Source organism: Puntigrus tetrazona, chromosome 7 (assembly GCF_018831695.1).
Source record: "Puntigrus tetrazona isolate hp1 chromosome 7, ASM1883169v1, whole genome shotgun sequence".
NCBI classification, from domain to species: domain Eukaryota; kingdom Metazoa; phylum Chordata; class Actinopteri; order Cypriniformes; family Cyprinidae; genus Puntigrus; species Puntigrus tetrazona.
This window is the reverse complement of record NC_056705.1, coordinates 3,957,153-3,981,951: the sequence shown is the minus strand read 5'-3', so window position 1 is coordinate 3,981,951 and position 24,799 is coordinate 3,957,153. Positions and strand designations below refer to the sequence as shown.

The 24,799-nt window shown below is 39.8% G+C and overlaps 1 protein-coding gene across 1 annotated transcript in view; it reads right to left on the bottom strand.

Annotated features, from left to right (window-relative positions):
• Positions 1-2,174: 2,174 nt before the first annotated feature.
• The window catches only part of nalf1 (NALCN channel auxiliary factor 1), a 49,596-nt gene continuing 26,971 nt past the window's right edge, over positions 2,175-24,799 (bottom strand). The window contains exons 2-3 of the mRNA XM_043243335.1: positions 4,885-5,056; positions 2,175-2,781 (exon numbers count right to left, since the gene is read on the bottom strand). Coding sequence (XP_043099270.1) covers positions 2,501-2,781; positions 4,885-5,056 — 453 coding nt within the window. The 3' untranslated portion in view covers positions 2,175-2,500. The remainder of the gene's footprint in view (positions 2,782-4,884; positions 5,057-24,799) is intronic.

Sequence of the window (24,799 nt, the reverse complement as noted above, 5' to 3'; positions counted from 1 at the left end):
TATCAATTCAAACTCTGTTTGCTATGATGTACTGGACAGCCAAACCCATAATCTTTTATCATAGTAGACCCAGCTTCAGTCATAACTCTGTTGCTGTATTTTGCCTTTGCATATTTGTGTAAAATATAATGATCATTTAAGAGTTGGTGTTGCCTTCATCTAGTGTGATAGATATTGCGTTGTGTTAATATTATACTGGGAAAATCTAGATGAGCCTTCGAAATCAATGGTTGTACACTCAACTAAGTCGTGTGATAAAACATGAAAGGAGAGTTATGCAAAACTTTGGCATGCTGTTCTTCGTATGTTTAACGTATGAGCTATTACACTGGGTAAAGGCATAATGTCTCCACTGCATGATCATTACAGTTTAACAAAATAAAATTGGGAACTGGGAAAATTGACATCCTTTAAGTTAGCATTGTACATCATTTGATGGGGAAATTAGTGAAATGAACTATTGAACCAAATCATAAACACACAGGTTCTCAGAAACAACTTAGTAACACTGACAGAGAAGTTTTAGAGTATAACCAATAACATTTAATCACTTGCAGTTAAATTTACTCGAAAGCAGAGACATACAGAAGCCTTTTTTGGGCGATGGCATGTCTGTCAGAGATTCTGACATTTTTACATTTTGATGTTTTGTGAAGTGTGCGCCTATTGTTTCATCGTATTGTTTGTGCACAAATATACAATCTATAAATGGGGAATTTACTTGTGGTCTCCACCTGGGCCAGCATCACCAATCCATCTGTGCGTCTCTGCTCGTAAGTAATTAGAATTTAACCTTACAAGAATGAATTCAATGCTAGTGAATTTACTCTTTAAACGCGCAAGAAAATAATGACCAAAGGAATGTGTTGGATGCACGGGTGTATACAAGGATAGTCAGAAAATAAGGTCCTGACAAAGGCAAAACAGCACATAATCCCTATTAGCCATTACACTCAAACACAGAAGACAACAACCACACAGAAGGAGAAATGTAGAGTAAGCCCTTAACTCCTTCTCCACACACTACTATTTGCTAAGCCCTTTACACAATAGATAGTTATTTTTGACAGGGAAATGATGGTAAAATTACAGTGTAATTGTGTATGATTATGATGGAACGGCACATTCTGTTCAGCTATTTCATTTCCATTCGCACATGAACTGTGGTAGTTAACCTCAGTTAAACTAGCTTCACATACAAGCGTGTTAAATGAACGCATTCAAATTGTCATGCGATGAGTGAAGATACAAACATCGTTGATGCTAAGAATTATGTGAGGACCACATACTGAATAAATGATGCTTTCGCAAAACATCTAAGATGCAATTAATGCAGAAAGGCTGAAGGGTTTAGCACATTATTAATTGAATAAAGTGCATAATAAAGTAGCGTCATGTATTAAAATAGTTATCATCTTCCTCCTTTACAGTTGTGTGCCAAAGCCCTGTTTATTTGATTATTTTGACCTATTGTAGACTATATTCGTATTTAAATGAGTTCTTCACACTCTGTGGTTTAAACACTATACACCCTCAGAAAAAAAAAGAGATAAAAGCTGTAACTGTGTCCGTACCCCTTAAAAAGGTAAACCTTTGTATCTTATTTTCCTTAATAGGTTCATATCAGTTCATATTTTTTTTTCCGAGAGTGTACATCAGTAGTCACGTAAATGAGATGAAGATCTTGGAATAAACAGAACTATCTTTGTTGAGGTTAAGACAAACTGCAGCAAACTCATGAGTTCATAAAGTTTGGGGAATAATCATCATTTATTAGGTGGTTATATCTGTTTCTTAGAAGGTAGAGAAGAAAAACTAAATGTACTAATTAGATGGGATGCAAATTGCCGCTTTGATTTTGAGGCTTTGAGTACATCTCATTTAAAAACATTTTATTCAGGATGAAAATGTATGCATGAGAGACGTGAACCTGTAGCCTGTATCCTGCCTGAATGGTGCTGATGACTGGGTGGTGTGGCACTCACTCAAAATACACAAAATACTGGCACGCAACATATAAAGAGAGAATTTGACAGGACCATGGACACTCAAGTCACTTTCAAGGTTGCTCTGAAACCACTGAACAGAAGTCAAAACCATCTTGAAGTAAAAATAACAGCTGAAACTAAAAGGGAAAAGTTAGATAATCTCCTAGTGCAAAGTGAAATGATGTGTGTGTGTGTGTGTGTGTGTGTGTGTGTGGTATGGGTGTGTCACAATGTGTGTTCCAGAAGAGAGTGAGAAGTCTCTGTGGGGGCATTTTCTGACTCTTCATATTATGCTTATCTTTTGTCCTGTGTCTCATTCGCTGTTTCCCCAAACCCCACAAGGTGCTGATGACAAGTGTGGTTAAGTGTTCTCTGCTTGAGACTGTTAGCCTCACTTAGAGCCGGTACACTCAACTTCTCTCTGAGTGCTGGGCTTCTTTACTGACAAGCCCGAAGCGACATGTGTTGGAGCATGCGGATAAGCTAGAGTTGTCCAGCCCGGCTTTGTCCAATCACTCTTCTCTGGGGGCGTTGTCGTCCAGTGGAAAGATGGCGGTCAGGCAGGTCGAGTTCTGATTGGCCGTCATGGTAGCCACAGTGTGGAGAAGAACTAGGACCAGCAAGCAAAGTTTCAGCCGGCCCTGGCCGAGCCGTGGAGCCCCCGAGGAGGTCACGGATGTGTGCTGGCAGGAAGGGTGAGTTCTTTTTAAAGTGCCGCGAGAGCGGTTGTTGGACTTCTGGTTCCACCGCACATCACAACACTCTGGATCCTGGTTGATGTCTGCTTTGAACCCTGGGGAGCATGCAAAAACACATAGCAGTGTTTCATTTGATAAGTTCTTGCACATCGTATGATACACCAGAGTGTGTTGATGAAAAATTTACAAGATTTCTCAAAGATATGGACATTTGTTGAAAGTTATCTGGTCTATAATAACATTGCCAAAATGTTGGGGAAAAATGTAAGTTATACATCATTTAGGGGACATCTTTTCCGAAACATTTTATTTGGATGTAAGTCTAACATTTGTTTAAATGTTGCTATTAATTCGCTTTAGAGACATTTCAGAGAACTTTAAAAAGTAATGCTCCCTACGTCAACATTTCCTTATTGCTTTTACTAATGTTCCCCCAAAAAATATCTTTAAAAATATTTATATTAATATTTTCAAGCTGGTGTTGCCCTAAAATGATTACACTAAGATATCAGTGTGAACTGAATTTTCATAAAATCTTACGTCTAACTATTCCATTAAAAAGTCTTTGGATTAAAAGGTCTATCCATTAAAATGCATGTTAAAGGCATTCTGCTGTTTCATCATGTTCTAAAAGGTTTTTGAAAGGTTTTAAAGGCGCTAACTACTTCATCATACGCAAAAAAAATGAAAGCAGGTTTTTAAAACAGTTTGAAGACTTCAACGTGTAAAGTGTTTGTTCGTGCTTTAAAAAGCATTTGGCTGTTTCATCATGAATTAAAGAAAAGTATAAGGCTGCAGTGTTAAATACAACGATGCTTCTGTGTGCTCATTAATTTCTTCCCATGGCACTGACATCCCTGTGACACCGTATGCAAATTAAAGCTGAATATAAGCAGAAATAAATGGTCAAATCATAAGTAATTAGAAAAGATGAAAGAAGTTCTAAATAACTCGTTTTTAAGGCCAAGGTGCTCACACTTGAGAAAAGCTAGTGCTAGTGTAGTGATCATCAACTGTATGCTTTTGTCTTTTGTTCAACCTCAAAAATTAACTTATTGTTGACTCCTATATGATGCTAAAGTAATGTAAATAATGTTATTAATATTATTATCATTAAACTATTATTTGTTGATTACAAAATGATATTATTACTGAATATTGATGAGTATATAAAAATATGTGCATGATATGTGCATGAAGTGATGATTAGATTATTATGTGGCATGCAGAAGTGAGATATAAGAACACTGTCCTGTATCAATATTGCATGAGAATGGAATGGTATTGTGTGTTGCTTATAGGGACATATAAATATTTATATACATGCATACTTTAGTTTCAGATTTAAGATACAACATACTGTATGTTAATATGATTGTTTATACGTAGCAACCATGTATGTCAACAATATCAACAGGTATTGATAAGTTTTAGGATGGTTATATATCTACATGACATATATGTCCAGAATGTATTACACAAACACATATGTTTGATTTGGTAAGATATATGTTACTGTATAAATTGGTTCCTTTTTTAACGCCTTTTTACGTTGTATATAGGGCAGTTTCATACATGGAAATACAGTTCATTTCAAAGACACAAAAGCAGTAGATGTGCTCAGTCTCTCATGTTATGTTAAATGACTACTAAATTATTGTTTAAGGTGCTTTGTTTTGTTTTGAGCAGAGGTCTTACAGTTTCAGCAAATGTCCAACAGATGTCACTAAAAAGCTGTATTATAATCCCAAAAACGTGATTCATTTCAGGATTTCCAATGTTTTTACTTTGAAGTGCTGAAATAATCCCGAGGAATGAACTGTGCTCTGCTCTATGAAACAATAAAATGGTTTTTAAATGATCATTTAAATCAAACTTGGTTTCCTGTTGATGCTTTGGATCTTTTTTGATGTGCTTTAATGTGTTACTTTTTTGCTGCATCTATGCTATTAATCTTGTACATAAGATAGGATAAAAAGCTACCTATAAGCAGACTGTAATTTGCTTTTACTTTAAAGACTTTATTATAATAATTACATTTAAATACAAGATTTAGATTACTAACAGTAGAATTCTGCTTGACATAAAACATGTAATTATCAGCACTTAAATTACTAACACTGTGCATAATGCACAATAGATCATTCAGTACAATACAGCTCTGGCTATATAGAGTGCGCATATGTTTATATACCAACCTGCACATATAAAACTGGGAGTTCCTCCATGTATAAGGTCATCATTGTCAGGCAATATAAACGGACACCTCTGCTGGACCTCGAGACAGTACCGTTCACAGGGAATCTTATGACTGCAGCCTGACTGAGGACTCTGGAAATACTGAGCACAGAGCCAGGGCTTGTAGACAGTCTGCAGAGAGAGCAAGAACAGTGAATGAATGCAAACCATTTCACTTTCAAACACCTGTTGGTTGAATTTCACACATTTTCGTTTCGGAAATGCCTTTTTTCTTATCAGAGTAAGACAGTCGATTTATATGATGAACATATTTAATATAGGCCTTTACTAACATATTAACATTGGTCAACACATATAGAGCACATCAAATGCAGTAAAAATAAACTAAATGGAAATTCAGTTTGTTCTTGAATCGCTCGTGAGGTCATTAAGTAAGGCAAATGTCAAGGTTTTCAGTGAATAACAGCTTAAAAATTTAGTCTCGTGCCTTCAAAAGGCTTAAAATACATGTAAATTGATATTTTTTTACGACACTCCCATGACTGATTTTGAAGCTTGTAAACCTCCCCTCTGAAAACAGCAATACATTATTGAATTACTGACTTTACTGTCACTACGGTGCAATACCACATGCCACTTTTTACTTCATATACCATTCAATAACAAGTTATAGCTAAGGATTTAAACCACTATCGCCATCGATCAACTGTGCAGCAGTCAAAGTGACCAGCAGATGGGAGAGTTGCACAGCTCTCCACTTCGGACCCGTTTGCTACATTCATTTATCTGTCTCGCGGCGGCTCAGTTGCCTGTATCAGTGACATACACGGAAACCCAACCAGGTCACACAGACCTCATAAAAACACTGCTGCTTTATGGTGCACCTTTGATCGTCTAACGAAATACATTTACTGCAACATCACTGTGACAAAATGATAGCATCACACTATATATGAAGTGAATTAGTAGCAGAGGAGCGCAGTGGGCAGCGCAAGGGGTGAGTAGAGGACTCCACGGCGCTATAAGAATAGACTTTGCTCATTTATTTTGCCCTACATAGCACACAGCACAGCCTGCTGTTGAGGAAAAGGAAGATGCCAGAGCATCCACGAGTGTGTGTGTGTGTGTGTTGAAAAAGAGAACAGGAGGCATAGAAAACCAGGTCGTCATTAGCACTGTCTGGCTGTCAGAGAATCCAGTACTGCAGTCTGATTTGTGAAGGCTGGTTTCTAAGAGGATTCTCTCTTCTTGTCTCGCTCTCTACTTAAAATGTCTTTAAAACAAGACATCTGTAACAGAAAACAGGAAATGACACGCCACTGGGGGCTGCTGACCCCCATCTCACCCATCGCATGCCAGATGGAAGAGAAAAAACTAATGTTTGGATTACTGTAAATCTAGAGCTGTCACATCATAGCATTTAGCAAGAAAGCTTTCAGTGAGAAAGATAAAAAATACTTTAAAAAGGTTGAATATCTGAAGAAAAATGGACTTAACATATTCTGAAGCCATTCGATAGCTTTTAGGAAGGACCAGACAAACTTTAAGTCATTATTCACTGAAGGTCATGCAGTTCAGTAAGCTACAGTAACCAGATCGAGTCAGTGAGATGAACTCAAACAACGGATCAGTCTCATTCAAGAACAAATTGTTCAGATTGGATTTAAAGGGATAGTTCACCCAAATCGTTCATCTTTAAAACTCAAACAGGTATTTTTAAAGAAACCTATGAGATTTCTTTCTCTCCACTGAAAGTACATTCTGCCAAAACTTTCAAGTATCAAAACATTCATAAGACCATCCTTACGTTCTCTTTCAAGCTATTAAATAAGTCTTCTGAAGAGACACTGAATAATTTGCACTGAGTAATAACGCTATTGGCTTCTGCTTACAGCTGAAGTGAACGCTTTTCATCATTTATGAACTTCGGAACACTGACACAGTTATTATTTATTAATTATAAAAATGATATTAAAAAAATGAAATAAAATTAGCTGAGAATGTCATCTTCTATAAGCATTAACTATAGTTAAATAGAATTTTAATTTTCAAAACTATGCAACATGAAAGTTACTGAGCTAAACTGAATCAACATCAGAATGTATTGATTTGAAGCTGATTGTAGTTGAACTGAACTCATTTGTTAACAGATAAAATTGACAGTTATTGAACTGATCTGAATCAACGCTGATCTGAATTGAGCTGAATAATGACACTATTGTCTTCTGTAGCGCTGCTTTACATCTGAAAAATAAATTGATTCTGCAACATTAACGCTGTTATTAAGAAGCTTGTTGTATAAAGTGGTATATAAATGTGATTTTACTTGATACAACCACTTCATGCGATGAACATATTAACACTGAGCAACACACATACAGCTTATCAAACATGTAACAGAAGTTCAACACTGGGGAATAAAAATTTCGACTTATACTACGGGGCAGCTGAATGCTCTGATTGGCTGATGAACAGAACCGCAGGAGAACATAGTTCCAGGCAGCTCTTTGACCAAATTACAGTTCCATATCACTTCGCAACATTGAGTTATTTCATGTCTTACAACAGCAAAATAACCAAAACCTGCAATAACACTGGCCAAACAAATAAATACAATAATATAAATTTAATTTCTGTCACAGCTGCGGTGTGGAATGAAGGCACAATGCTGAAAATTCACAATTATAGTATTTAATAATTCATACAGATGAAAGACAAAGGCAAAAACCACATGTATGCAACACAAATCAACATTAATGCCGGACGAAGGACACTGAACTGAACGGAACTTATAAAGTGGAGAAAATGTAGATAATTAATGACACACACCTGAACATAATGATACAATCAGGGGAGACAGAAACTAGGTCACAGAGCATGTGGGGACTGCAAACAAACAAAACAGTCCAGGGGCGTGACAATTTCCATGTTTTGATACAAAGTTATGTTTTATTACGTATGGCAAGCACATCTCTTCCGCTTTCTCTCTCACTCTCACCCTAAGAGACACACATATTAATATACAAGCTAATGTTGTTAGCGTTACTCTGACGACTTCATCAGTATCATCAACTTAAAAACAACTTGACTTCTCCCAAGCGGGAGGTAACAAGAAAAATGTAAAGACTTTTGAGAGATGCATTCTGTTTTTTTGCTGAGGCGTCTTTGTTATTGTGTGTGAGACAGGCCACACCCACTGCTCTGTAGAAACAAGATGGTGGAGCTTTCTGCTGAAGGCCGACTTCTACATTCGATTTTGCTATATAACACTAATTTTAATTGATATATTTGATTTATAATACTTATCACTTCTCTTGACATTAGTAACAAAAGGCAAAAATATAAACAAAAACCTGGTTACCATAATGTTTTGAAAAAGGGGATGCTTGGACGTATGGAAGAACTGCAGTCAATCACAGCCTCGTTTTTATTGCTGACAGAAATGAATGCCACTTCTGCCACTTTACCCTTACTAGGCACTGAAAAGAGCAACAATTAAATTCTTTAAATTAAAAACCATCAACGTGGAATTTATGCAACTGTGAGATAAAAGTTCTAGGGCTAAGAAAAATTAGTGAATCCTCCCACATCGCATACAATGGTAACAGGGGGTCAAAAGGTTAAAGCGTGCGATACCTTCAGGCATGTGGACGGTAAAGAGCGTTATGAGTATCCACCGTAATGCCTCGAGGGATTTCTTATGACCATGTGGCCATGAGCCAAGGTTAAGGGTTATGCAGTAGTTATCAGAAAAGGCATGCTCGTGCAAATGAACAGCAGCAGTGAAGGATTGGAAGAGAAAAATGAACGGCATGAAAGAGGAAGTTGTTCGATTTTTTTTTCATAGAGGAATTGTTGGTCTGTCAAGCTTAACAAGGATGATGGAATTGAAAATTTGACCTATGTAAAAGAGACACAAAAAGGTACTATTTTGTATAAATTAGCAACACATTACCTGTACTATACTTGGTCTATATGTAATTGTAGACCTGTATTACTTATAGACTAACAGAAACACATGAATTCTATGTGCAAAAAACATTTACTGTCCAGTGCTATAAAGGGGGAATAAAAGAGCATTTTTACAAAGTGTGAACACTGAAAATGCAGTAATTTGTCAGCATATAGGAAGACTCTTGTAATTGCAATCCCAACAGAGAAATGTATTTTAAATTTGTTAATTTAGCCTTTTTTAAGAAAACTAATTTGTTCTCTCACACACACACACACACACACATATATATATATATATATATATATATATATATATATATATACATATACATACACACATGCATAAACTGTCTTAACTCCCAGATATAACACTTTGCAAAAATAATACTGGAATCTAACTAAATCCATTCATTTAGTAACGTGTGTGTGTGTGTGTGTGTGTGTGTGTGTGTGTGTGTGTGTGTGTGTGTGTGTGTGTGTTGTGAAAGCGTACATGTGGGTCTGTCTCTGCACACTCACATGTCCAATCAAACTTCATTAACCATGAGTTTCTCATTAATGATTCAAATCTAATTAAAGTGCTTCCGAGGATCATTATAATGCATCAATGGTAACTAATTACATGAAAAAAGGACTTGCCACATTATTACAGAACACGATTAGATTAAGAAACCTGGAGTTTGTGCAATACTGGGTGTGATTCTGAACCAGTGAGTGTTTAAGTTAACATCCAGAGATAGTCATGTGTGTCAAGTACTTTCTTCTATTCCAGTTATGCACATGTAATCCATAGGGCAACAAAATAGAAAAATCTGTTAATTATTGCTTTGGCTAATCAGATTTCCCACATCTTGTCCAGCGCTGTCCTTTAATGTGGGTGATGACTGCTACTGTGCCTGAAAACGTGCAAGGGATGCAGGGAACTTTGTGAAAGGTACCATTTGTCCTACCACTGAAACAGAATCTGTATTGATATTATAAAGATACTCTACTTACTCTTAAACTCTTATTAATGACGTGATATTGTTGCCGTCATACTGGCAACCAGTCACTGCTTCGCTAACTATGGTTTCAAGTATCAATGAGAATTCACAGTAATCTCAGACAGCATAATCATGATGCTTTAATCAAATTTGCAAATGCATTTGAAGAGCCAAATTTGCCAGAGATGAATCATGATTAGAAGATCTAACATTTGTCACATCATATCAGATGTATTATTGTATATAAAGAATGGGGCCCTAGAGGACCCACAGCACTGCATATTTTAGCTTCCTTATTTAATACACCTGATTCAAATCATAGCAGAGAGTGGTTGAACTGAGTCTGTCTGATAAAATGTGCAGTGCTGGGGGTTCCCAGGTGATATACAGTGAGCAAAAAAAGGATATAAATAGAATGCATATAATAGAAAGTGTACGTGCTTTGGTTTAACTCGGAAAACATCAACTTTGTATTATGATTGTGGTTTATACCCCTGGTTTCACAGACTTGAAAAGTGCTTATACATACAAACTGCTACAGTTTACAGCTGAAATGAACACTATAGGCAGTAAAACTCCCACAACTGTTATTCCTTTTAATACAATAGAACATTAACTTTTAGCGACACTTCTCAAATATTTGAATTATGAACCACCAGAATACGTACTTGAAGCAATGTAATACAAACACAGCAGAATGCGCCTATATCAACTTTACAAATATGTGCCAGGGTCACCGAAGAACCTGAGTTTTAGCACCACTCTGGATGTTTCACTTTGAAACTGAGCTGTTTCAACTGAAAGACACTTTGCATTACTGATCTTAAAATATGTCATTGCATTTGTTTTGTCTCAGAATGCACACCAGTAATGTTTTTTTTCTAAGACATGTTTATAAAAAATATTTAAATATCCTAAGTGAACTATGGCCTAATCCTGGTTTAGGCTAAGCCCTGTCTATGAAACCGTGCCATAATAATGTATAAATTGAACTATACAACAATGGAATAGCAATGTAAAAAATATATGATAGCTTCGTAGGCAGATTCTGTTCACCCTCTCTCTCTCTCTCTCTCCCACTTCACTTCCTGTCAACCTACTGCCCTTTCAAAAATAAAGGCATAAAAACATCAAAAATAAAACTTTAACAAAATGCATTATTGCAGATTAAATATCAGACTTACTGCTGACTTGAAACCCCAGTAAGCAATATAAAGGTCACAATGAGGAGGAGAAAATCTCCTTTTTTTTTCAAATCTTTACATCATGACCCCTACTCTAAAATATTTTAAATTGTTATTTGATCACTTGCTTGCAGTTAAAGACTCGGTTGTCATTGTTGTATTGTTTTGCACAATACACATCCCCGCAAGACATTAAAACCAAAGTAGCTGTACTGCTGAAAAACCTCTTGAACAACACCAGCACTGTCAAATCACCTGACAAAGCAAACTGACCATGTGAATCTGCAGAGGTGACAAAATAAGAGAAACACACATATTTTAGGGCGGGTATACCTTTGCGCCACAAGAATAGCTTTACTGTGCCTTGGCATTGAGTCACGATTATATTTCTTCACATTATATAAAGGAAATTAAATTTAAATATTTCTTAGTAAACCATAAACGATTGACGGTGATTTTGCTAGTTACGTTTTGGAAGTATAATTATAAAATTTATAAAATGCAATTTTCCAAAAAAACTTACATTCAGATTGCAGTTCGGTATACTTTTTAAAAATATATTTTTGTAATAAATATTCACAAGGGAATAGCAGACAAGGGTGTATACTGTGTACAATGGAACCTGTTTGAACACACTCATTATATTGTAATTCTGTTTGGTACAGAAATCAAATGCTTCACATAGTTATTAAATAGCATGAATAATATAATTCAGTGTTAAATTATAAACTGTAAAACGAAACTAGATGCTCCTCGCTGTGAGCTAATGTTTACAGCTGTATGAGCTAGTAAGACTTCATTCTTTTTACTGTCAAAAGAACATAACAGCACTGTTGTTCACCTTGTTCATGCCTGTCCACTAAGGCTTTGCAATAAAAAAAAGGCCTTTTTCTAGAGGTAAATTGTATTTATAGTTTTTGGTTGCTGGCATGACATGACTAACAACCCCTGACATGGCCCTGCTGGTTTAGATCCACTAATCAGGATGATGTTTTTTCTGCCCCCTTGAAGCCAGATGAAGCAACATGTTGATGACATTTGTTGTGTGTCCTTGGCTCTCCAGATGTGAGCAGTGCTAGCAGCAGACATCTGCGCTGCTGACTCACGCTGCAGCCCCGGGTGCTGTCAAAAAATTGGCTGGCAATAACACACACCTTCCTCTCTCTGAATATTTAGAGCTCCGAGGCTAAGCTTCTTGCTATGTTCTTAAAATAGTGACTTTGAGTGAATTTGTGTCCTTCCACAACCTGCACTTGCATACTGTAGGCTCAAGGGTTGCCAAAATGTCACCAGCTTCACTTTTCTCTGAAGGCCTGATAAACACTGGCACCCTCCCCCAGTTTCGACAGTGACTGTTTGCAAATCAAACAAACAAGCAAGTTGTGAAATTTCCCTCCTCTCAACCTGTCAGTCTTGGATCTGCGTATATATTTTCAAGCCAAAAATGTGAAGATAAATGTTAAAGACTAGATTCAAAGAACTGTTAAATGGTAGCAAGCTTCAAAGAGCGTCTGCGTTGTTTAAGAGAGAATTCCTTCAATTAGGCCTTAATAAATACCAAAGATCAAAGCCCTATATTTTCCCTTGTTTCGACTTTGAAGTGTTAGCAATGAAGATTGTATCTTTCTCTAAACGTTTTCAGAATATTCAACAGTTTGATAATGTCTCGATTATGTGAATCCTAATTGCATTTTGACAAATATTGTTCAAGGACACAACAGCAGTGTAGGTAGAACTTTTAAATGGATTTGTGAATTTCAAAAGCATCCACTTTCATGATCACAACTGCTTCTCTGAGCTTTGATCACAGAGCTCTTTCAATTTAGGCTGTTCAGACTATAGTGCTGCATCACGTCAACACACCTAGAATAAGCAAAGTATAGTGTTTCAGTATTTATCAGAGATGTACTCAAGCACTGTAAATGTGTTCCCACAGATCCCAGCTGAGTTGCTTCTCGAGGAAAACAAAACATTCAAGAGGTGGTATTCACATGGTGTTTTCCTCATGAATTTCAATTAGGCAGCGGTATACAGGACAGCAGGCATTACCCAAATACTGCCTTAATGCTCTGTCTTATGTCTCACAGTCTACCACATGGACAACCCTGCTGGCTCTAATTGGATTGGATACCAATGCTGCTTGAAATCTCTCCATTTCACTGTTTGACTTACACCCACAAAGCCCTCAAGGATGAAAATGAACAAAAGCCCAAAGCTGAGCAACTAAAACAGTTGAAGTCAAGCTAAAATCATCACAGGTCCTTCTGGAGACCTTCACACTTTGAAAATGTAATTGGTAAGCCATCTACTGCAATGTAACAATATACTACTGATTTATGAGTTGCTTGCAAAATGTTTTTTTGGAAACAGATGGTGGAGAATCTAACTTGACAATGATAACCAGCCAAACCTTGACACAATAGCTATAATGCAATATAATTATGGCAGCTGATGATGAAGATTTTTGAAGTTTAATGTACCATAGGTTTTTGATTAAGTCGTATGACCAACGTATGACCAATATTGCCCAATATATGAAGAGTAACATTGTCATTTTATGTTACCAAAAAGCAATATAATTTCCCACATGTGTTACATTCTCTGGGCATATATATATATATATATATATATATATATATATATATATATATATATATATATATATATATATATATATATACATGACATACACTATGTTGTCCAAAGTATTCGCTCACCTGCCTTGACTCAAGTGTCTTGACTCAAACTTAACTGACATCTCATTCTTAATCCATAGGGTTCGATATGAGGGCGGTCCACCCTTTACAGCTATAACAGCTTTAACTCTTCTAGGAAGGCTGTCCACAAAGTTTAGGAGTGTTTTGGGAATTTTTCATCATTCTTCCAGAAGCGAATTTGTGAGGTCACACACTGATGTTGGACGAGAAGGCCTGGCTCTCAGTCTCCGCTCTAATTCATCCCAAAGGTGTTCTATGGGATTGAGGTCAGGGCTATGTGCAGGCCAGTCAAGTTCATCCACACCAGACTCTGTCATCCATGTCTTTATGGACCTTGCTTTGTGCACTGGTGCACAGTCATGTTGGAAGAGGAAGGGGCCAGCTCCAAATTGTTTCCACAAAGTTGGGAGCATGAAATTGTCCAAAATGTCTTGGTATGCTGAAGCATTCAGATTCTTTCATTGGAACTAAGGGGCCAAGTCCAGCTCCTGAAAAACAACCCCACCATAAACCCCCCTCCACCAAACTTTACACTTTGCACAATGCAGTCAGACCAGTACCATTCTCCTGGCAACCACCAAACCCAGACTGGCCCATCAGATTGCCAGATGGAGAAACATGATTCGTCATTTCAGAGAATGTGTCTCCACTGCTCTAGAGTCCAGTGACAGCGTGCTTTACACCACTGCATCCAACAGTTTGCATTGCATGTATGGCTTGGATGCAGCTGCTCGGCCATGGAAACCCATTCCATGAAGCTCTCTGCGCCACTGTTCTTGAGATAATCTGAAGGCCACATAAAGGTCTGTAGCGACTGACTCTGGTGACCTCTTCGCACTATGCCCCTCAACATACGCTGACTCTGCTCCGTCAGTTTTCATGGCCTACCACTTCGTGGCTGAGTTGCTGTCATTACCAAACGCTTCACATACAGCTGACAGATGACTGTAGAATATTTAGGAGTGAGGAAATTTCAAGACTGGATTTGTTGCACAGGTGGCAGTCTATTACAGTTCCACGCTGGAATTCACTGAGCTCCTGAGAGCGACCCATTCTTTCACAAATGGTTGTCTGCATGCCTAGGTGCTTGATTTTATACACCTGTGGCCATGGAAGTGATTGGAACACTTGATTCACATTATTTGGATGGGTGAGCGAATACTTTTGGCAATATAGTGCATATCCAAAAAAGTATCACATATATAAACGTACATATTTGTATAGTTTAGATATTTATATATAAAATTGTTTAGTTCTGTTTTTACCTCTTGACAATATATTTCATATCTGGAAATTTAATATATGCCACAAGACATATGTTCTTTGTCATAAAAATAACACATTATATGACACATAATGCCATGATACGCAGTCAAACTGAAGTGGCTGTAACAAGATAATCACATGAAAAGACATAGTAGAAGATTGATGCTTGCCAAATGAATCTGTAAAATGAGATAACATGCTGTCTTATAGTGGAGCTTAATGTCCCAATTTGTAGCTCCAGTCATTTTTCTGTAAACAACCGCTGCATTTCAATATTTAATTGGTGCCAATTATTTGCCTGCTTATTTATTAATCTGGAAGCTGCTTATGTGTTTCGGCTGTGGGCCGAGATTCACAACCGGAGTGGTGAAATATGAGCTATCTGCCAAAGAGTACCTCTTTTTCCAGCACACACACATATACGTACAAAGACATCCATAAACCCCAAAATAAATGAAGGATTACATTATGAATTGGCCACTTGATTTATCAAATGTATGTTGAAAATAGAGCTTTTGAGAGAAGGAACAGGAGAAAGATCAAAAGATTGTTTACTTCCTTTTAAAGTTTTCTTTTAAAAGGACATCGCGATCTTGAGTGTGAGGTATTTAATATATTCTATTTTATGTAATGCTTTTAACACACGCTACATTTATTTAATAAGTACAGTACTTGAGAAATCCTGAAATATTTCTTTTATTAGAGGAGCTCAAGGTGTATTACAAGGAAATGTTTCTGTAACCAGTGAACAGCTTTTACTGATAATGAGCAGCGCGTTTCTGAGGGCATCATATACAACCTCATTATACACCCACAATAAAGGGTAAACAAATCTTTCTGTGGCTTTGTAACTGTCACTTAGGGTTTAATTGTAAATATGGTGCAGAGTCAGATTATTTTTTTTGCTGGTTTGCCACATCAGTTAATGAATGAACCTTTTGTTAACTGGGATGAATTCAGCCAGTGATTCATTAGCACACAAAAGAAACGAAAACAACCTTTAAACCTTTATAAAAAAATGTAACTGCATTCTTAACCAACGCTGGCCGATCGGCGAAGGATGACTCCTGCACTGACAGAAGTGCATCTTCATTTCAAAGCCTGACGTGATGGCTATGTGCGTGTGGATTGCCTCATCACTATGGTTTCAGCCAATTGAGGACGCAGTGATGCATACACCTCACACTAATGACATCAGCAGCTCATTAAAGAAGAATTAGCTGCATTCCACGAGCGGACAGGCACACATCCACGGAAAAACAAAGTCTTCTGTTGATCACGACTTAAACTTATAGGAACTATGCACACTCACATACTCTAAAACGTGATGACACACAAGTGTTTCTTAATCTTGCGCTTTTTCTCTTTTGTTTTATCTTCTGTCCTGTTGCTTATGAGTTCCTGTTCTTCACATTTGCATTTAGATTGAAAAGCAGAGCCGATGACTCCCCCACTCTCTCGTGAGTATGTAAGTGTGTGAGTGTTACACTCCTTGGGTCCCAGGCATGCTCACACGCGTTGTTTTCTTGAAAGCAGTCTTCTAGGAATAAAGAGTTGGGTGTGCATCTTGAAACTTGCTGCCACCCTCCCACCTCCGTCTCATTCTTTTTCACCCATCCAGGGGGAACAGAAGTGTGCACGCTGTTTGCCAAGAGGGAAGAAATAAGATTGTTGTGCATAGACTTTTCTGCTTTTCCTGACAAGCAGTGACATGTGTGTTAGTGTTGTGTTAATTGACGAGCAGTAATAAATAAAAATGAAAGAATGACAGAATTGCCTGTCGAAAGTTACTGTGCACCTCACGGCAATTAAGCAACATCTTTCTCTTTGTTCCTTCGATTTTTAAGAGGCATTTATTTATATGTAAACACACACACGCACACACTATTGCTAATATATTAAAAATATACTGTATGTATTATCTGTTATATCTTTATTCTAAAACTTACAGATAATATAGTAATATCACTATAATATATATATAAGTCTGTGTTATATATTTCATTTATATTACATGTATCGTATATATAACACTTCTGTACGGGTAATTGTCACTACTGGATTTCCTACTGAAATTAAAAAGGCTTTTAATTTGTGACCATGATGTAGCCTGAGATAATTTAAGAGACGTGGTTCAGTAGGGGATTTATGAATAGGCTGACTCATGTTGCTAAACATGGCATTATTGATGGCGAATCTGGAGTTGAACCTACCATACTCATTGAGGTTTAATTTTATTATGTTCTTCATAGCTGCAGACTACTAAATACTGAAGCGGTCTTAGAGAAGGTGCTCACAAATCAGATCTTTTGAGTCTCAACATCAATCATTAACATTAAAAGTGCACAGGGTTAAAAGTTGTTAGTTACAAGAGTTAACAAGAGGAGTAAAAATTGCACAAAATAATATATAAATAATATTTTTTAGGTGCATGCAATCAATTAGGTCTACAGCAAGCCAGTTCAAAAAATAAATACTAAAACTGCTGTAACTGAAAGAAAACATGAAATAGTATTAAAATACTATGGACGTTGATAGCTAAAAGCTAAAAGCAACTGGTTAACATTGTTCTTCTTTTGTGTTGAACAGAAGAAAGAAATTCAGACAGGTTTGAAAGATCCTGGGGTGAGTAACTGACAGAATTTTAATGTTTGTGAATTATAACAGTTTATGAAAATAGTACCATATTTCACCCACACAGTGCAATTGCCTCCATACCAGTAGTTCTTGTTTTTTAACTACTTATTACTACTACTTCTTTGTAAAGTGGTCTTTTACTGCTTTATAAATGCAATTGCATTTAACAATTAAACTTGATTAGCAAAGTCAATATCTATTTTGAGGCCCTCAAATATAAAGTGTAAAAACTGAGGCAGGCTTTGGTATTTTTGTTTTCTTGATTATTTGTCTGTCCAAAATAACGCCAACTAAAGAACGACATGTCTTTTCAAAGAATAATTCAACAGAGAATTTGTCAACTTCAAATTCCAGGGGTACCAAATGAGATCACAAAATAAAGCATTATCCCTCACAGCTCCTGCCAGTAAGATGACCAGATTTGTGAAATGGAAACTGGGGGATTTTCTTAGTTCAGTCCTCAAATACCAGTAAAATGTCACTTAATCTTCAAATTGAAAAAACACAAACAATATATATATATATATATATATATATATATATATATATATATATATATATATATATATATATATACACACACATATATATATACACACATATATATATATATATACACACACACATATATATATATATATACACACACACATATATATATATATATATATATATATATATATATATATATATATATATGTATTTGTTTCAACAAATAATATACATTTTTATTGCACTATTATATATTATAGTTCATAATATATTATGATGCCTTTTAACAAGATTAAACCAAACACTGGTAACACTTTACAACAAGGTGTCATTTGTTAATATTAGCATGAACAAACAATCAACAATATATTTATTACAGTATTTATTAATCTTTGTTAATGTTAGTCCATAAAATACAATCATACATTGTTAGCTCACCGTGCATTAACTAATATTAACAAACCCAACTTGTGATTTTAATAATGCATTAGTAAATACTGAAATTAGCATTAATTAAGATTAATAAATGCTATAGAGGTATTGTTCATTCTTTGTTTCTAACTAATGTTAACTAATGAACCTTATTGTAAAGTGTTGCCCAAAAATCAAACTATAAATTCTAATTACAAATAGCAAACAGATACAAGCATTTTTTAAAAAGCACAGAATTTTCAAATGTTATTTTGTGTCTTTTGAAATTTACCATCCTTGTTTTATTTTTTTATTAACGGTTCACATTGAGCACAAAAAATGTACTTACTGCTCATTGTCGCAAGTGTAATTGCTTAGCTGATTACTTCCGAACGTTTGTCTCACCACCAGATGACTCCCTCTCCACACCACTCTGGACTTCTATTCCCATCACCTATTGCTGGATGACTGGGATTTGGAATTAGACCTGTCACCTCCTCTGTATCCTGATTCCATCCAGCCATCCTGAATGCCCGCTGGTTCCGTCCAGTCGTCCTGAATCCCTGCCTCAAGAGCGCCCCCCCAGAGACTGTTGCCCAAGAGCGCCCCCCCAAACACGTCACGAAAGTTCAAGATGGCGCCGTTGAGTTCGGCTGCCGTCACGACCGCTCCTGCAAAACTTTTTGTTTTTCTTTTAATTTTTAGTATTTTGGACAGTCTGCGCGGTTTTCTTTATATAAGATGGCTATTATTACATACGACCGAGCCACTCTTATATCTATTGGTGTACAATGCACCCAACTTTCGCCGTTTTTAAACCCGGACCCATGCTGGCCGAGCGAGATCCTGACGAAGACAAAAGGGCGCGACCGCACCGGCGGCGTCCACGAGGAAACGAGCCGGCGTCCAGGAACAGGTTGAGGGCACGCTCACACCGCGCTCCCCTACCTAGTGTCCTGTTAGCCAACGTCCAGTCTCTGGAAAACAAGCTCGATGACCTCAGGGCAAGGATCAAGTTCCAGAGAGACATTCGGGACTGCAACCTCCTCTGCTTCACCGAGACATGGCTGAACCCAGCGGTACCGGACCACGCCATACAACCGGCCGAGTTTTTCTCCGTTTACCGCATGGACAGAACAATGGAGTCGGGGAAGACACGGGGAGGTGGAGTGTGTCTGATGGTGAACAACCGCTGGTGCGACAGCGCGAGCGTTGTTCTTCTCTCACGCTCCTGCACACCAAACCTGGAACTTCTGACCATCAAATGTCGCCCTTTCTATCTTCCACGGGAATTCAGCTCGGTCATAGTCAGCGCCGTTTATATTCCACCTCAAGCGGACACGGACGCTGCAATATGGGATTTACACGACCACCTCACAACACACCAGTCACAACACCGGGACGCCGCACTCATTGTGCTGGGGGATTTTAACAGTGTAAACCTCAAGCGCGCACTGCCGAACTTTCACCAGCACATCACCTGCCCCACCAGGGGCGAAAGGACACTGGATCACTGTTACACACCCTTCAGAGACAGCTACAAGGCAAAATCATGCCCACCGTTTGGTAAATCGGACCATGCCGCCATTTTCCTCGTACCTGTTTACAAACAGAGGCTGAAACAGGAAGCCCCGGTACAGAGGGAGGTGTCACGCTGGACTGACCATTCGGTGGCCGCTCTGCAGGACGCTTTGGATGACGCAGACTGGGCCATGTTCAGGTGTAGCTCCGAGGACGTCAACGTGTTCACGGAAGCGGTGGTGGGATTCATCGGGAAACTAGCGGATGACACGGTAGAGAAAACCGTCATCAGGACGTTTCCCAACCAGAAGCCGTGGGTAGACAAAACTATCCGCGACTCTCTGAGATCCCGCTCCGCAGCCTATAATACGGGGATTGTCAACGGGGATATGTCTGAATACAAGGCTGCGTCATACGGCGTGCGCGCAGAGCGGTAAAGGAGGCAAAGAGGCGCTACGGGAGGAAACTTGAGTCACAGTTTCAACACAGTGACTCTAGGAGCCTTTGGCAGGGACTGAGAAACATCACGGACTATAAAACGCCAACCTCCAGAGTGGAGAGCGCGGATGCTTCTCTGGCAGACGAGCTAAACACCTTTATGCTCGTTTCAAGGCTGCAGCTAATCACGCTAATCACGCTTAGCGCCGCTAGCGCATGATGAACAGCACGCACGCCGAGAGAGCCGGAGAGGAAATCGCGTTCACCATTTCGAAGCACTTTGACGTAAGGAGGGCATTCAGGAGAGTGAACACCAGGAAGGCAGCAGGACCTGACGGCATCACAGGTCGGGTTCTGAGAGCCTGTGCTGACCAGCTAGCACCGGTGTTCACTGAGATATTTAATCTCTCCTGAAACAGTCTGTAGTCCCCTCGTGTTTCAAAGAGTCCATCATTGTTCCTGTGCCGAAGAAACCTCAACCATCTTGCCTTAATGATTACCGCCCTGTAGCTCTGACGTCTGTAGTGATGAAGTGCTTCGAGAGACTCGTCAGAGACTTCATCACCGCATCACTACCGGACACACTCGACCCACTACAGTTTGCTTACCGCCAAAACCGGTCTCACGAGGATGCCATCACACACCTCCTCCACACAACCACAAGCCACCTGGATTTTAGGAAAGGGAACTATGTGAAAATGCTGTTCGTGGACTATAGTTCAGCGTTCAACACCATAGTTCCTCCACGCTCACCTCGGTTGGAGGTCCTGGGACTCAGCCCATCCCTGCGTCACTGGATCACCAACTTCCTGACCGACTGAGACCACAAGCCGTGCGGATGGGAAAACACACCTCATCCTCCCTCACTCTCAGCACTGGAGCCCCTCAGGTTTGTGTTCTGAGCCCCTGCTGTACTCGCTGTACACACATGACTGTGTGGCCACTACAAACTCCACCACCATCATTAAATTTGCTGACGACACTGTCGTGGTGGGCCTGCTCTCCAACAACGATGAGATGGCCTACCTTCAGGAGATCAACAACCTGGAGAGATGGTGTCAGGAGAACAATCTTCTCCTGAACGTCAGCAAAACAAAGGAGTTAATAGTGGACTTCAGCACGAAGCAGGTGCGCTCTTACCATCCCATCAAGATCGACGGGACCCCAGTGGAGAGAGTGGACAGTTTCCGGTACCTGGGTGTTCACATCACGCAGGACCTGTCTTGGTCCTGTCACATCAACACCCTGGTGAAGAAGGCCCGGCAGCGTCTATACCATCTGAGGCGCTTAAGGGACTTCAGACTCCCATCTCAGGTGCTCAGGAACTTTTACACCTGCACCATCGAGAGTGTCCTGACGGGAAACATCACCTCCTGGTTTGGAAACAGCACCATGCAGGACAGGCGAGCTCTCCAGAAGGTGGTGCGGTCAGCTGAGCGCACCATCCGCACTGAGCTCCCTGTGCTGCAGCACATCTACAACAAGCGGTGCTGTACCAGGGCCAGGAAGATCGTGGAAGACCTCAGCCATCCCAACAATGGACTCTTTTTCTCTGCTGCGTTCAGGAAAGCGCTTTCGTTCCCTGAAGGCAAACACAGAGAGAATGAGGAGGAGCTTCTTCCACGCAGGCCATTCGGAGTCTGAACCAGAGAACACCCAGCACCTAAATACCGGAATTCCCATGTTCACCCCTCTTTCCCCAGATACTCGCCACTTACATTTGGACAATTGCACTAGCCACTTTGCACTGGACATTGCACAGCCACTTTACACTTACACTTTACACTTTATATCTTATACTTTATATTTATATTCTATTTTATTTTATTTTTTTATATTCTACTTTGCACACTTCTTTTTATATATATTTCTTATATTTTATATTTATATATACATTTAAATTTTGTTTCTATTTTGATGCTGGACGGTTGTAAAGAACATTTCACTGCATGTCGTACCATGTATGTATGTGTATGTGACAAATAAAATTTGAATTTGAATTTGAATTTGAACACTGTTCTTCGAGCGTCCCTCCAGTGCACGCGCCTCGAGTGCTCCCTCCAGTGTCCCCACCTCAAGTGTTCCCTCCAGTGCCCGAGCCTCGAGCGCTCTCCCTCCAGTGCCCACACCACAAACGTTCCCTCCAGTACCCGCACCACGAGCTCTCCCCTCTAGTGCCCACGCCATGAGCGCTTCCTCCAGTACTTGAGCCTCGAGCACTCCCTCCAATGACCGCGCCACGAGCGCTCCCTCCGGTGCCCACGCCTCGAGCGCTCCCTCCAGTGCCCCCGCCTCGAGTGCTCCCTCCAGTACCTCCCACCCTTACCATCCACCGCCGATGTCTTCCAGCAGCCCCTGCGCTCATCCTCAGCTCATTGTGGGTGGAGGATCCCTCGCCTCATCGTCTGGCCTCTGAGTCCTGGACTTCACCTCGGTCTGTAGACCTGTCAGCTCCCACTTGGCTCCTAGCTCCCTCCTCTCCACCGTGGCCCATCAGTCCACTAGCTCACCCAGGCTCCATCGTTCCGCCTTGGTCCTCTCCTCCAGCTTCGACTTGTCCTCACTGCTCTGTCAGGCACCTCCTTCCCTCCTGCTCCACCTCAGTCCTCTGTTGCTCTGGCTCCACAACGTCCTTCTCGTCCCCCGTCTCTGCATCGGTCACCGAACCCAGCGGCTTCGCCTAGGTCCTTGTGTGCCTTGCTCTTCACCTCCGTCTCTGTCTCCTCCACCACCTGCTCCATCGCCGTCGGTCAGTCCCATGGAGTTGACGATCATTCCTCCTCCATGGCTTCTCCCTCCATTGGCTCCTGCTCTGGTCTCCTCCTGTCTCTTCCCTGGCTCCTCCCTCTGTCTGCATCTCCCTGGACTCCGTCTGCTAACCCCCTTCTGGGGGCCCGTCCTCCACCGGAACCCCCTCCCAAGTTCCTGTTTTTGTTTTGTTTTGTTTCGGTGCGAGGATGTACCTTCCGGGAGGGGGGGGGGATATGTCACACATGTGGACTCTTTTTTAGTTGTTTTGTCTTCTCCCATGTGTTCCGTGTGACCTACTTTCTGTTAATTATCTTAGTGTGTTCACCTGTGTCTAGTTAATTTAGTGATTTCCTGTGTGTATTTAAGTTCCAGTTTGTTTTATCGTCCGTTCTCGTCTGTAATGCGTGTAGGTTTTGTCCTGTCTGCCTGCTTGCAACTATATTATCATTTTGTTCGTTTGTAGAGGATTAAAACTGTTTAAGTTTATTTTTCTCATTGAGTGCTCCTTCTCACAAACCACACCGTGACACCTGGACTATTCTTGTGTTTTTCCTGTGCCACACCTGCTTGGCGTTGTCTGACCCATGCCTGTTATTTGTTAGTGTCTTTTAATAAAGCCCTGAAAATAGATCCGCTTCCCTCTGACTCCTTGCACCTTCCACCAAACCTCAGTTCAATTCCTTGAGTACAACATTTCCATTCTGGCATTCAGATTCATGAGTGGAAGGTGAAAGCTGGCCGGATTCCACCACACGACCACAACGCTTTCTTGGATTCCCTAACTTTTAATGTTGCTTCATCAAGAATTATAGCATAGTTTCCAGACCTTTGACCAGTCTATTAAAGGGGAATCTCAAGTGTCTGTCCTGGACATCTACAGCCACCGAAGCCTTCGCCACCCTCAAGAAAGCATTCACCAGTGTACCTCTCCTTGTTCATCCTGATCCTGGCCTCTTTTTCGTGGTTTAAATGGATGCCTCTACTACAGGGGTAAGAGACGTGTTGTCACAGCAGCAGGGCAATTGAGAAATTGACTACAACACTGACAACAGTGAGCTTCTTGCCATCAAGTTGGCGTTGGAGGAATGGCATCATTGGTTGGAGGGAGCCATTCATTCATTTACGGTATGTTCCACATTCCCAACGCACCCCATTAATCCACTTCATCCACTCCTCTCCTCTCTAGGCACTGGACACCCAGGGGCCAACACAACCCACTTGCTGCTACGAGAACACTACTGGTAGCCTAACTTGTCATCAATCGGAGACCCCAACTTATATGCTGGGCAAAGGGTATGGTTAATGACGCAGGGCATGAGACTGCACCTGTCCAGCAGGAAACTGAGTACCAAATTTGTTGGCACGTATAAAATTCAGCTCCCACCACAATACAAAATTCACCCGACTTTTTTTTATTTTGTTGTAGCACAGTGTGGTTAGGTGTGGTAGGATTAAAATATTAAATATGTTGGGTTTATTGATAAAATGTATCACATTTACATAATTTACTTTGCCCTACTAAGCGTTCTCTGTTTATCTTGATTGTTTGCCACGTGTATT